The sequence below is a fragment of the Schistocerca nitens genome, chromosome 8, assembly GCF_023898315.1.
Source record: "Schistocerca nitens isolate TAMUIC-IGC-003100 chromosome 8, iqSchNite1.1, whole genome shotgun sequence".
In the NCBI taxonomy this organism is placed as follows: Eukaryota; Metazoa; Arthropoda; class Insecta; order Orthoptera; family Acrididae; genus Schistocerca; species Schistocerca nitens.
In genome coordinates, this window is record NC_064621.1 from 110,306,440 (window position 1) to 110,320,897 (window position 14,458).

Consider the following 14,458-nt stretch of genomic DNA (forward strand, 5'->3'; position numbering starts at 1 on the left):
GTAATACAGTCTCCAACGAATCATTAACAGCTATCGACAATGACCACTGTAATAACCTGAAAGAAATGGTAGAATAATTAGTTTCCTTAATGACTTTGAAAGCGACAGGCAGTGATTCACGTGATAATGAAATAATATCTATCGAGGAGAAGCACTGATTCTTGCTTGAAGTTTATAATGATCACAGAAAATGAAGTGAAAGACTCAGCTGCAGAATGGTAAATTTCATATGAGAATATTATATCTTACATAAATAACAAAGATAATTAGTGATAAACGTACTCTAGTGAGCCAGGTCCTTGCTACGTTAATGGATGAATCAAGATTGGGGGGGAGGGAATACGTGTTTCAAAGCTCCATCTTCATTGTGTTTTATGTTTGTCATTCGCTGTTTGATGTATCAACGAGAAGTATTTGCTAGTGTTAGACATTCTTATCATATTGCTATGCTAAATGCATCCCAAGCACAAGAAGATGATGGATGAATGGTGAACTAGCTGAAACCGCCTTTTTGTGAGCATATGATGATGACATTCTTTCCTTTGGTTATCTTCGACGACAAGTGTACATTAAGCTGTATAGTCGATCAGTAATGGTGGTCATACATGTTTTGCAACGCTATAGAACCAATTTTTATGTATTTTTATGAATTTACACATGTTACAGAGATCAGACGCTGCTCATCTAGTAACGTATAATTTATTTCACTAGTGCCAAAGTGACCACGAATAGTTAAAGTGATACGGACGATTTGGATGTGAAAGTATTTAGTTTTAGGGTCCATTGTGCTTGCAGAGTGTGGTACAAGAATCATAATTTGGTCGTTAAGAGTTGTTAAAAGTTTTATCAATAGTGTACACAATGTGAAATTTTAAAAATATTATAGAACAATTGATGTATGGCAGTAGTGCCATATGTCTCTCGTGCTTCAAATCTTACCTATTTTGAGAAACAGTACAATTTTATTTTGTTGTTAAGTTCGAATTTTTGTTCATGATCAGATATCTCTAATTCTGCTTACGTATTATTACAAGCAATCTGTATGTGTTTAGTACTCAATAAATGACAATTTTACTTTGGTTGCAAATATTTTACTGTAGAGATATCGACACTGAGTCTCTGTCTGCTGCACCGTCGTCTTTGGTGACGTTTCATCTCTGTTTTCGACCAGCACCCGTCATGTTTTGATGTTTGTAAACATAACAAAAGTTCTTATTGTGTACTGCGAAAATATGAAGTTTAAGTGATTAATCACAATAAAATCTCTCCAAATCACAGTCTCCCTTCCTTTCTAAAATGGTTTTTGCACAATTTGGTTGTCTTTTCGCTATATTGTGTGTGAACTTACTGTTTTTACATCATGTAATTTCATTAGACTCTGGTGTTATTTAGTAGTTATGGGACATACACTTTCAGAGATCTTTGTCATGTAAATATTGCAGACATCATCGAGAGTTGTTACTGTACAAAATCTTTACTAGCATTAATCATTTTCAATAAAAGAAAAAATTGACAGTCAATATCATCGACTTTTTTATTGAGGAACATGGTGCATTACCTTCTTTCACCTTAAAACAGCGGTTTCTAAATTGAAACATTATTGAAAAACTTGTAAAACCTTCAGGAAGACCCGAACCACCATTAACACAGCATCAGTTGAAATGTCGACACCCTTTACGCATTTTAGGTGGCGGGATACCATTGTAACACTTGCAAATATCATAGAACAATGTAGATCTTGAAATACTTAATTTCAAGATGCATTGTGTGTTACACTAATAGTAGACCAAAAAAAGTGAGCTACATTATGCCTGTATCTGGCAATAATTAAAACTTCCTATTTGTTAGTATGTTTGCCTGCTTAGCATACTATATTAGATAACTTGTATTTTCTGCATTTTTTAGCCTCGTCAGGTTAATTTTACTACGTCGAAGTTTGGGGCCTAATTTCAAATGGCAAATGTTTGTTTGGTGTGTTATTTGTAACAATTTAGGTGTGGAAGTAGGTAGCATTGAGCTACTGATTTTACTGTTCAAAATCTTATTTTAGGTTCAGTTTGGCACACACACACACACACACACACACACACACACACACACACACACAAACGCACGCGCGCGCGTGTGTACACGCACGTAAACATTGCATTATTTTTGTTGCTGATATATTTTCACAATCTTTTTAGAACTGGAGAGAACATTGTGAACTATACCTGCATCATAGGACAATTTAGATGCGGAAAATAATTCATTTGAACCCCTGATTTGCCTTACACCATGTATGGTACACAGGTACAGGTTCACTAGTACAAATTAACCTAACCTGTAAGATCACAGCATAAACACTGTGTATGTGTTTCTTGTGCGTGAGTTCTTGTGTTATTGTGTGTGTGTGTGTGTGTGTGTGTGTGCGCGCGCGCGAAAAATTGTGGCACTTGATGTAAAGATTGCATTTTTTGCGTTGTTGACGTAGTTTTACCGACATTTTAGACTCGGAAAAATCATTGTGACACTCGACAACGATCGTAGTACAATTTAGATGAGGAAAATAGTTAATTTGAGGATACGATCTGTCTTACACAATGTGTGATATGGTACTCAATCTACAGACATTGGTTCTAGGCGCACAGTCCGGAACCGTGCGACTGCTACGGTCGCAGGTTCGAATCCTGCCTCGGGCATGGATGTTTGTGATGTCCTTAGGTTAGTTAGGTTTAAGTAGTTCTAAGCTCTAGGGGACTAATGACCACAGCAGTTGAGTCCCATAGTGCTCAGAGCCATTTTTTTCTACAGACATTGCCAAACATCTGTTAGCAACACAACCGAAAGGTGTAAAGCAGCAATTTATTTTACTTCGCATTTCGAAGTGTTGCAGAATGGTAGTTAAAGTAAAACACATGCTCAGCATCTTGATATATCTAATTCATTAATTACAGTGCATAAGCGACCACTGGTTTGTAACTATTTATGGAAAGAATGGTTTATTCTTGTTGTCATATTCCATGCTGAATGCGTCTAGTTTCGTATGAAATTTACAAATGTCAGTTGAAATTTGCTGATGAGGCCATAAAGTGTTTGACAAACAATTTTTTTATAGCGAAGAATGAAAAAAGTTGGCAATATATTTTTTAACATGTGCAAGGAGTACAGAATTTGACTATGAAATACAGTGTGTGCATGCACTATTCACAGGCATATACCTTTGAACATACACCATTTTTCGGAAAATCTTTGAACATGATACTATTTCAAATGAATGTTACATATCTCTTCGGAAATACTCCACGTCAGAGACATATTTTTACGGAATTCAGTTACTTAACTGCCTCTTTTACATAGTACACTGAGATTGACTGGTGACGGGGATAGGGTGGAGAATGGGAAAGGGGAAGGGGTTAGGCGGAGAGGGAGAGGTGGTACGAAGCACAACTAGGCTACTCCCGCTATCTTGCATTTTTTTAATTTCCTGCCCTCTTGGATTTTTGAATTTTCCCCCAGCATCATCTTGGATTTGTCGCCGACTGCAGCGCCGAGTAGCAGAGGAAGCTTGAACTATGGATCAAAGTCCTCGTAGATATACCACCTAGATGGTATGGCGGTAGTGCGAAGAGAACCATTTCTTGCCAAATTTTCTCAATGGAAAAATGAGATGAAGGTTGGTGTTCCTTAATGTCACAAGTTAGCTTACCCTGTCGCTATCTATTTTTAAGTTTATTCTGTACATTTCTACATGACAGTACGATGTATTCCTGTTGTTGCCACAGCGGAGAAGAGAACACAAAAATTCACAACAATGTAATGTTTCCTGACACTGTTATTTGGCATTACTCTTCACGCACTATCACTTGCGACTTTTGTTCACTGTGTAATATGTAAGAATCCACAGTTCATCTAAATAAACCGCAGGCTGCTCCAATTCTGATGGTTTATATTTCCATAAAAATACAATATAGTGCGTTCTTTTTGCAAGAAAGTTCTCTCTTCTGCACAAAATGGCTAGAATCTGGTCCCTATCAATATCGAAGACCAGAGATTGGACTGTTTTTTTAGAGTGTCCTTCCAACCTGCAAGTCCAGTTACATGTGCCAAAAGATGTGAAGGTTCTGCAAAAATATTTTCTTGTGTTGTTCATAATATCTCAGAAATTGCTGTCTAATAACACTTTTATCTGTATCATCAATGAGACATTTGTAATTTGTATTTCACTTATTCTTCTTCTGCTCCACTCGTCATCACATGTCCGTCCTTCTGTAATTTGCACACTCCTGACCTTGCTTTTGCCTGTGAACAATCGTTCTTCCATCACCTTCTCTGTCCGCAGAGATGTTTTCTGTGACTTGTTTCTGCGACTGGGCTACGAGATAACAGCGCGCACCACTTTACTGGGTAACCAGTTCGCCTTGCCGGGTGATACTTGCTTTGGCAACAGTACTGCCTAATTTACTCTTCGTCCTCAAACTTGCATTGAGCACTGCTCAGTTCTGTCTTCAGTCGGTTTCACCGGTGATGTTAGTTGTACATTAACAGCAGCACACAGCAGTATGGATAGCTTTCCTGCTGAAGAGTTAGCCAATATGCGGCTCGCGTCTGTGCAGTGTAAGAGCGGCAGCAAGGCACTGTGCTTTGTGATTCCTTCTGGTACAGTAACTTTTGCTACTGCGAGCTGTTGAGTTGCTCCACATTTTGTGTTGTACCTTTCTGGGATGGTACATTGAGGCTGTTTCATTGTTCTAAAAGTATTATGAGGACAGTGGTTAGTCACGTGTCACTAACACGCAAAAGTCCAGATATGAGACACTCACACAAACGTTGTATGTAGACAGAGTATCAATCAAAACACCGATTTCTATCGTGCTGTGTGCTGTCCTCCGGTAGAACATACGTAAACGGTAATTAAAAGTAACACGAGCACTACGGAGCACAGAAGGGCAAAACTGTGAGTGATTAGTTTCATAGATCTCGCGTGGGTGGGTAGGTAGACCACGAGCTCGTCGTGCCAAAGGTCCCGCATTCAATCCTGATGAAAATTCATTTTAACTGTTTACGCGTGAAACTATTATATGGGTTAACATTTTCCTGACATGTAAAAGGACGTTTTGGAATTTGCAGCAATGTTCTTGTAACAGTCTACTTTCCCTTCGTTAGTTGAAAGTAGCAAACCTCTAGAGTACATTTGTATAGATAGGTCCGGGGTTCTGTCGGACATGTGCGACAGAACAGACACCACTCGTGATGAAGCAGCTAGTGCATTTGTACTTTCATAGCATACACATAGCCGGCCAGTGTAGCCGAGAGGTTCAAGGCGCTTCAGTCTGGAACCGAGCGACCGCTACGGTCACAGGTTCGAATCCTGCCTCGGGCATGGATGTGTGTGATCTTAGGTTAGTTAGCTTTAGGTACTTCTAGGTACTGGGGGACTGATGACCTCAGATTTTAAGTCCCACAGAGCTCAGAGCCATTTGAACCATTTTAGAATACACATAAACAATCGGAACAGTAGAATAAAGAAACAATTGCATCACACTGGCGGAAGTCTTAATAATCCCATATAAAACTTTCCCCTAAATGCAGTAAAAAAGAAAGTTGTCATAATTGGGGTATGAACTCAGCAGTCTTCGTATGACGGTCTAATGCTCTACCAACTTCCCCACGGAAGCTGTACGTATTAGTTACTCACAGTTATGCTTTTCGTATGCGCCGTTGTCCTGTTGTTACTTTTAATCAACGTTCTGCTGGACGACAGCATAGAATACGAAATAAATCGGAATTTTGGTTGATATTCTATCGACGTACATCATTTGGTACCGATCTGTCTGACATCAGGAGGTCAGTGTATAAGCGACAATCGATACATATATAGAATTATTTTGTGTTGTATTCTTGCAAAATTCTTAAATGGAAGAGCCGACTCTGTGATTCTACTATTTTAGCCCATGTTTCTCCGAGTTGTTGGAATATGACGAGACGTTTCACCTGCAGGTTTTAGGTGCTGGTTAGGCAATGTTGGGAAACTGGGAGATTTTCCACCAGAAACCGGCACGAGTAGTGGACATGTGAGTCAGCTGCTTTGGGTTCCGCTTAAGTCAGAATACTACAAAAGTGCCTTTCAAAACAGTGTGAGTCATATGAGCTCCCAAGGGATTTCAACAAAGGCCCACCGGGTGCCCTAAATGCGAAAGCAGAGAACAGAACCACCACTATGTGACCGTAAACAACATGGGAGCAGAGCTGCATTTACATGCTCAGACATCATTCCGCCAATCATAAGGCGAGGGCCAGTACACTGCCAACTTTTACTTCGTTGGCAGAGAACAAGAAAAGTGCTAGAGAAGAAAATTCTGCTATCTTTTCCTGCATGCAGGAAAAGAGCGAGAGACTTCCAGTTGTCACTGTGGCAAGCTTCGCGACTTTCTCCCCTCCTACGGTAATTATGAGAAGTGTGTGAGAGCAGGCAGTCAGTAGATTTTGTGGTGAGCACATGGTGGCAGCTTGCGTCTCTCCCCTGGAGAGTCATTGCTCGGTGCTGTGCTTCAGCTTGGCTCCCCTTTAGCTGTTTTGGAGTAAGTGTCACGTTTAGCGAATGCATTGGCTTTACACTGCATAGCTCACAATTTCTGTGTCTGTTTCTCAACTTGTGATGGCTTTTTATCATTAATCCTCTATCATATTGGGATCAACTATTAATGCTATTCAGTATATGTCCCTTTGCCTTCCTCCTGTACAGATAAAGCGTGTACAAATCTAAATATTATCACACTGGTGATTCATAAAAATCTTAACATTGTACGTGTACTGCTTTTTTCACTTTTTATGAAAACAGTAGTAAATCAGTCCAACTCTAATTTGAACAATGTTGATTGAGAACAAATAAATTAGTATTTTTAAGGTCACTTTTTCTCATTCCATCATTTACTCCTCCAACATGGTGATGAGGCGATCTTTACCATTAAAAATAAATATCGTGAGAAGATTCTAGCTCACTGCATTGCAGCCTCACTGTGACGGTATTCGCCATTACGAGGAACCTATTCTTTTCCTTTAATCTGGAAAGTCAGCTGGTCCTTTCTAATTATATGAATTCTGTTAAATTTTGCTTTGTGGATAATGAAACTTCAACTGCAATAACACTCAGCAGAGTGTATAATTATCAATTTAACCGTTTTGCGATTGTGTTGTATTACTTATGGGCACAGAATCACTTATTTGGTCAGTTGTGTATTGAGTACACGAGTGTGGAAGACAGCTTGTACAAACGAATGCTGAACTCAAGTCGACTCGCACATAGCACAATTACAACAAGTGACGTAGACATTTCAGTAGTTTCACAGAAACAATTTTTTTGAGGACAGAAACGGAATCAACCATAGTTAAATTACTGCTCTGTAACGAGTCAGTGTTATACCAAAATAATTAGAAGACATCCCCGAATAACTTCCGGAAATTTGATTGGGGGAGACCTGTTTTGCCCTGTATACATTGTTAGTGCAGGCGATGGGTAAATTCGCGACAGGTATACGCGTCACAATCAGTGAAAGGGTGAAGACTGGAGTAAAACAAATATGCTTCGCTGCCAGAGCACGATCAACATGCACATCCACAGGGCCTGTGGGACTCAAGGAGAAAAAACCCCACGGCGCAGTGCTCCTATCGTAGGTGATGGAACCAATTGATGAGCGAGTGGGGCATGTTGGTTGGCAGCCATGACGTTCTCGTAGGCGAGTACGTGACTAGGGTTCAGAGAAACCACACTTTATACCAAAGGAAATGCAAGTTGCAGAACTTTGCAACTCCTGATATGACTTATAGATAGGACCAGAGCGTTGCTGTTGACTACTTACATCCTTCGAGAGCTAAATTCCAGCAAAATTGTGAACTTAGAATTTAAAGAAAATTGAAAACCTACATTCGACTAGCGTCTGAATTTCAGCAAAAATAGTGATAGTCTTATATTATAGGTGATAAAGATGTAAACTGGAGACAAGGTAGCCCCTGAGGGCCGGCAACCCACATTACACCACAGAGGACGAGGTTGTCTATGTCCAAGGCGTACCTAACGCACCATGGTAAACACCGGCTATTTACATACTAGATAAGGGAAACAGACATGCCGAGCACTACTTCCTGCAGGGGAAGCTCGAGCCACGGAATGCAGGAAGTATCACTATGCCAAAACCTGATTGGCCAGAGACAGCTATTTAGTGGCTAGAACCAGCCCCGAAGTTCAGTTCACTCTGGATGCCGATCTCGTGTACTTCGAGAGATTTATGTCTTCGTATCTGAATTGATTATTAGTGTGTGTGTGTGTGTGTGTGTGTGTGTGTGTGTGTGTTGTGTGTGTGTTACCACAAATCTTTCTGGCAAATTAGAGGTGAACTTTTGTTTGCCTCAATTAGGAGACTTTTACTGGCAGCGTTATTGTTACCTTTCGTTTGTTGTTCAGTCATCAACCTTGTGAACTTACATCAAGAAAAACTGCGAATTTTCAGTCACAACACGTACCTCGTTGTCGTAGTCCCAGGGCACGGAGGAGAGCTGTATAGTGGGCATGAAGACGTTGACCTGCAGCCAGCGTATGAACAGCTGCTTGTCGAGCACGTCACCTTTGTAGCCATTACCGCCCACCATGTCTGGCAGAACGAAAGGGTGGCCCACTATGTTCATCTGCAGCAGTGTGGGTATCAACGTCTTCAGACCGTTCTGGGCGCTCCAGCTGCTGTCTTTGTCGATCATTCGGAAGAAGTGGGGCAGGTGCTGGCTCTCGACACTGGCGCGCACCTCTATCATTGGCCCGAACTGCGAGACGGTCTGGACGTAGTCGTCGGTGAAGCGCACCGGATTGACCTCCAGGGGCGTGATGGCGGGCAGCTGCGGCAGCCAGCTGGTCTCGCCGGCGTCGAACTTGAAAGAGTCCAGCCCCGTCTCGTTCCGAAGCGCCTGAGAAAAGACAGCGGCGTAAACGTGCACGCAGTGGAGACGTGGACACGCGACAGACGAGCGTCACTGCCTAAACTAGCCAGCCGCTAGGCTCGCTGAGTCAAACTTGGGGAGCAACATCTGCTTAATGACTACTTAAGTCAAGGCAAAGTACCAAAGAACCGCTCTCACTAACAAATATTTTTTAAAAAAATGGTATCATTGTTCACAATTTTACAAAAGCTCAAAATTTAGTGCGAACTTCAATGTGAGTTACATTCCACAACGAAAATCTGTCTTTAAATCTGGCAGAAAACCCGAAGCACATCAGTCGCAATACGTTGATTTCGCAGCACTGAAACATGCAGCAATTTGCGGAAGGGTTGCATTTCTGTCACGTTGAGCAATTCTCTTCAGTCGTCGTGGGTCCCGTTCTTGCAGGATCTTTTTCCGGCCGCAGCGATGTCGCCGATTTGATGTTTAACCGGTTTCCTGATATTCGCGGTACACTCGTGAAATGGTCGTACGGGAAAATCCCTACTTCATCACTATCTCGGAGATGGTTTGTCCTATCGCTGGTGTGTGACTATAACACCACATTCAAACTCACTTGAATCTTGATAACCTGCCATTGCAGCCGCAGTAATCGATCTAACAACTGCACCAGACACTCGTTGTTTTATACAGGCGTTGCCGACCGCAGCGTCGAATTCTGCCTGTTTACATATCTCTGTATTTGAATACGCATGTGAATACCAGTCTCTTTGGCGCTTCAGTGTACGTCGCAGTCTGTGAAATTAGGAAAAGAAACACTATCTGTTGAGTCTGGCTCCAATGGTAATTTTTATGTGCATGTGCATCAGCACTGTGAACTATCTAAATTTCATCTACATCTTCATGCAAGTATATTGGCTACCTGAACAAGTTATGTGATTATTCACAGACGAGCGTGCTACGGAAGAATCACAAAATGAATCGTGAACCAACTTTAAATAAACCTCAGGGATCGTATGGATGCTTCAACATATAATGGAAATACAAACAATCAAAGAGTACACCAAGGAAAGAAAGTCTATAGAAAATTATGGATAGAACATGTAATGCAGCTCACAATTGGAGAGGAAATCGGTAAGTTCCTTCCAACTGGATCGAGTAGCTAGTGGGTGGGACAGGGGAAACACAGCTTCTGAAAGCTGCAGCACGAGGTGGAGAGGTAAATACCAATAATGATCTAATGATCTTCCAGTTCTTACACGTTGTTTGCAGCTTAGGAACTGTAGACAAAAATATGTCTTCTGCCGCAGAACTCTGATGAGGATGATGATGTGTTGGTTCTGGCGACAGATCTTTAGTGACAAATACTGCTAAAAGTGGTCAAACAGTAATTTAACAGGAATTAGAATTTAAGAACACCTTGAATACCATAAACTCACAAAACCCCCTTCCCACCCAACACACACACGCCCATCCTCGTGAGCATGCGCACATACAGAGAAAAAGAGATGCTTTCTGTAAAAAGCAGTTCATTTATGTAATATAAAATAGCGCAACAGTAAAATATGGCTCGCTAACCACTGAAATGAAAACTACATCAGCTGCAAAGGTATGTATGCTCTTTATTGTATGGACAAACTTTATGCTTAAAGAACAGATTATTCAACAGCTGACAGTATCGTACTGATCGATGTCGTGGAGCTAACAATTTGTTACAGCCTCTTCATGTCTTTTACAATGTTTTACTCATCTTACAAGACTCTGCTTGATGAATCATACTTCAAGATAATCTTAAGCATAGAAACCAGATCATGAAGTAGAATGTTCCCAATCAGCTCTCACATACCATTTGGGTTCAGTATGGAGGCTAGTAATGATAACAACACATCAATCTTACCATTAAGTACTTGTTAATAAATGAATTCAGAATGCATACAGGAATATTTAAAATATTTGTGCTTGTGCCTCCAAGGAGCAATTGTTAATTAGAATGATGCGACTGAATCAAGATGATATACTTTTTACAAGTGTAAAAACCAGTCAAGGTGTTGATGGCGTTTTACGTCAGTGGCGACTATTACTTTATCTCTGTCAGTTTTGCATAGAATTTATGGGCAGGTGGGGCGAGATCCTTAAAATGTATGTTCATAAAGGGAAAGCCAACCAGATGTGTTTGAAAGCGTTTGAATCACCCAAGAATAAGAGAATATATGTTTTCACTCTTATCATCCCAGTGATGGGTCAGTATCAAATGATTCTTGATTCCTTACGATGTAACCTCTTCACTGAAAAATATATGTGATAATTGTTACCTGCTTTTTTAAACTTTTTTCCTTCATAACTATAGTGACAGTAATAACGAGAAAAGTTTATGACTGGAATAATGACATAAAGATTTTCAGTTCTCCTTCAAGCACATGTACTTGTTCGCTGTTGTAGTAGCTCCCTGAAAATAATCTGTAATCACGGAGATATCTCATAAGCAAGTGCAAGCATCGTGTCTACATAAGGCTAGGGAGTAAAAAAGTTTTCCGTGTAAGCTGACTCACCCAGACGCGATTGATCCACCAGCTGGCGGCTTTGGAGTTGGTGAAGTCGATGACTCCGCCGTAGCCACGCCACCACTGTGTGCGGGTGCTACCCTCTGTGTTGGTCGCGAAGTAGCCTTTGGACAGCGCCTCCGAGTGGTAGGGCTCACAGTCCTCGCTCACGAACGGGTGTATCCACAGCGTCGACCGGAAGCCCAGCTGGCGGAGGTCGTCCGTCAGCGCCCTCACGTCGGGGAACTTGTTGGTGTCGAATGTGAGACTGCCGTAGCAGGTCTCCCAGTTGTCGTCCACCTGAATGTGGCTGTTGTTGAAGCCGTTGGCGAGAATCTCGGCGGCCAGTTGTCTCACCTTCTCGTCGTTGACGTCTTTCTTGTAGCGGACCCAAGTCGACCATATGGGGTGCGTTGCCATGCGCTCGTCTGGGATAGCCGTCGGCTTGGCCAGGTACTTCCCGACGGCGTACTCGTGGGCCTCCCTGGCGTCGTCCAAAGAGCACACGTCCCACTCCATAACGTTCTCAGCTCGTTCCAGTGGGTACGGGTCCTTGTTCTCAGCGATAAAACATAGGGAATTCACTGAATCGTTAGTGTTCTGGCTTATGAAGAGTGGTACATATGACGGGATATGGACCAGTCTCCCGTCAGAGAAAAGCCAGTAACGCACGGCGATGCCGATGTGATTTGTCTTCGCGGTCACATACGGCATGTGGTCGTACTCCTTGGACTCCATCGGCCACTTTGGGTCTACCGTCTCGTGCCCGCCATATACATGGCTGTCCAGGTGATACAGACAGCTAGAGATAACGGACGTGGAAGAATCAATTGACGCCTGTATATTGAGACAGTGGCCATCACTGTCTCCATTCTCTACAGTTATTTTACAACTGCTGGCTCTGGAGTGTTCTTTGTTGGAACGACTCTCCTCACATGGGATTGAAGAGCCATCCTTGTCACTGACCACAAAGTAACCAATCTCAAACTCCTCGTTACCTGCAACATAAAGTGATAAAAAATGTCTTCACCTGCCGCTGGGAGACATATGTTATCCTCTAGCAAGTTTAGTTATCCCTTATATTATAGAGGGTGAACCTGAAATCCACCAACTAACTTTGGTAAGCTGTTGTGGTATATTTTCTGAGTATTTTCATGTGAGGGACTGTTGGTCTCCAGTGGCTCATTACATTTCCCAGTACCTTTCTTTTCGTGAAAATATCTTCATAATGATGAAATAGAATGAAAGATACTGGCATATTACAGGCCAAACCCGAAGGATCCGGTATCTCGTAGGTGGCTGTGTGCAACTGCAACAATGCTGTGAGGTGGCTCCCGCCACTGCGGGAACAACCCAGCGTGCCGCCGTTGTGCCGTCCATTGCATTCAGTGAACCCTTACAGGAGGTGCCTAATGGCCAACTCCTCGTCAGTGAAGCAGCCCAAACACCTCTGTATCGCTGCTAACGTGCAACTATTTTCTGGAAAATGAAATCTGAGGTAGGACCGAGCAGTAGTGACTGCTAGTGCGAGGGTGAAGAGTAAAGTGGACAGTACCTTTGTCAACAGCAGGAACCATGAATGAGTGGAAAAATTTAGTTTTCAAACAAAGCACGTAGCATATACCGTCGAGTTCCGCGTTGTTCTGCGGATTCATTTCGTGCAGTACAACTACAAAAGTAAATGGGGGTAAGAAAGCAAAGGAAATTGAATTACTCTGTAGCGACCCACTGGAGACCACAAGTGGCTCGAACCAAGATAAAAAATATTCTTTAACGAACTTCGAAAGGTTGTGTGTAGAATTCAGGTTCAACCTGTACATAACGTATCCGTTCAAATTACGTGAGTTCGCAAAGTACATTGTATTTTGTATGCGATACTCAATGGAGAATGACCACCTAACTGTCACTCTGAGAGGGACGAGTCTGGATCTGGAACAGTCAGTAACAGTCGGTTTCCGAGTAATGGAGCATGGCATCACGAAGTAAATGCTTGTGTAGTTGTTTTAGGTTTATTCCCTTCTATAACAGTACAGAAGCGTTTGTGCCGTGGTAAAATTTGCTGTTATGAAGAGCGCGCCGCAGCGCGTAGTGTAAAGCAGTCGCCTTCCGTTTCTGGCGGTGGCGTCGCTGTGGCAATCGGAGCTTTGGTGTCTCCCTCTGGTGTGAAAGGGGGAAGGTTGCTTGTTCACGTGCATTTAAGGGGCGCTATGAGCTCGTTAGGGCGTCAGTCAGTCGGAGGCAGTTGGTCAGCCAGGACAGTCTGTCAGTCTGGGCGAGTCTGGTCAGTTGGTCACCCAAGTCAGTCTGGGTCTGTCTCTCGTCCGCATTGGTGAGGCGGTTAGTGTCTGTCTGTCGTCCGGAGTGCTAGTATGTGTTAGGCCGCCAGTCTGCTCGAGTTTGCTCAGGCAATGGGCATTGGCGGTTGGATCGATCGGTTGATCGGTCGCGAGCTGGGACAGAAGATGACTTGTCCTTCTGGAGCGTCGGCGCATGTGAGGTGGCCACGTGAGTGCAGTGGCCGCGCCGTATAGCGAGGCGTAGTGGCTTCGCGGCCGACACGACAGCAACAGGAGTCAACCCACGACATCGGTCTGACCGGGGCAAGCTGCGACGCCGTGAGACGGGAGATCGGCGCGCCTTCCTGCGTCCGTTGAAGCAGCTGGCAGCGGACGGTTCGGGAGAACGTTTTGTGGGTGCTGCGCCAGGTCTTCGCCTGAAATCGCAGCTTATTAGAAGTTAAGTGACTGGAGATATGTTGTGTCATTTAGTTGTTAAATTCTACTTGTTTTCTGAGTCAGTCTCTCGTCCCCAGCTAGCTCGTCTGTCTCCCGTCCGCATTGGTTAGGCAGTTAGTGTCTGTCTGTCTGTCGGACGTTAATAGCTGCCTCTGTCATGTTTGTCGGATTCTGTGTTAACGAATTTATAGAATTAAGGTAAAGGCCGAATTCCTGAAATATGTTTTTATCTTGCCTATCATCTTGTAACCCGGTATATGTGTAATGTAGAGCATG

At 42.8% G+C, this 14,458-nt stretch overlaps 1 protein-coding gene across 1 annotated transcript in view; it reads right to left on the bottom strand.

Moving 5' to 3' along the window:
* Positions 1–14,458, bottom strand: part of LOC126198900 (myogenesis-regulating glycosidase-like) — a 71,598-nt gene that overhangs the window by 23,801 nt on the left and 33,339 nt on the right. The window contains exons 3-4 of the mRNA XM_049935523.1: positions 11,457–12,445; positions 8,500–8,934 (exon numbers count right to left, since the gene is read on the bottom strand). Of these exons, the coding sequence (XP_049791480.1) occupies positions 8,500–8,934; positions 11,457–12,445 (1,424 nt within the window). The remainder of the gene's footprint in view (positions 1–8,499; positions 8,935–11,456; positions 12,446–14,458) is intronic.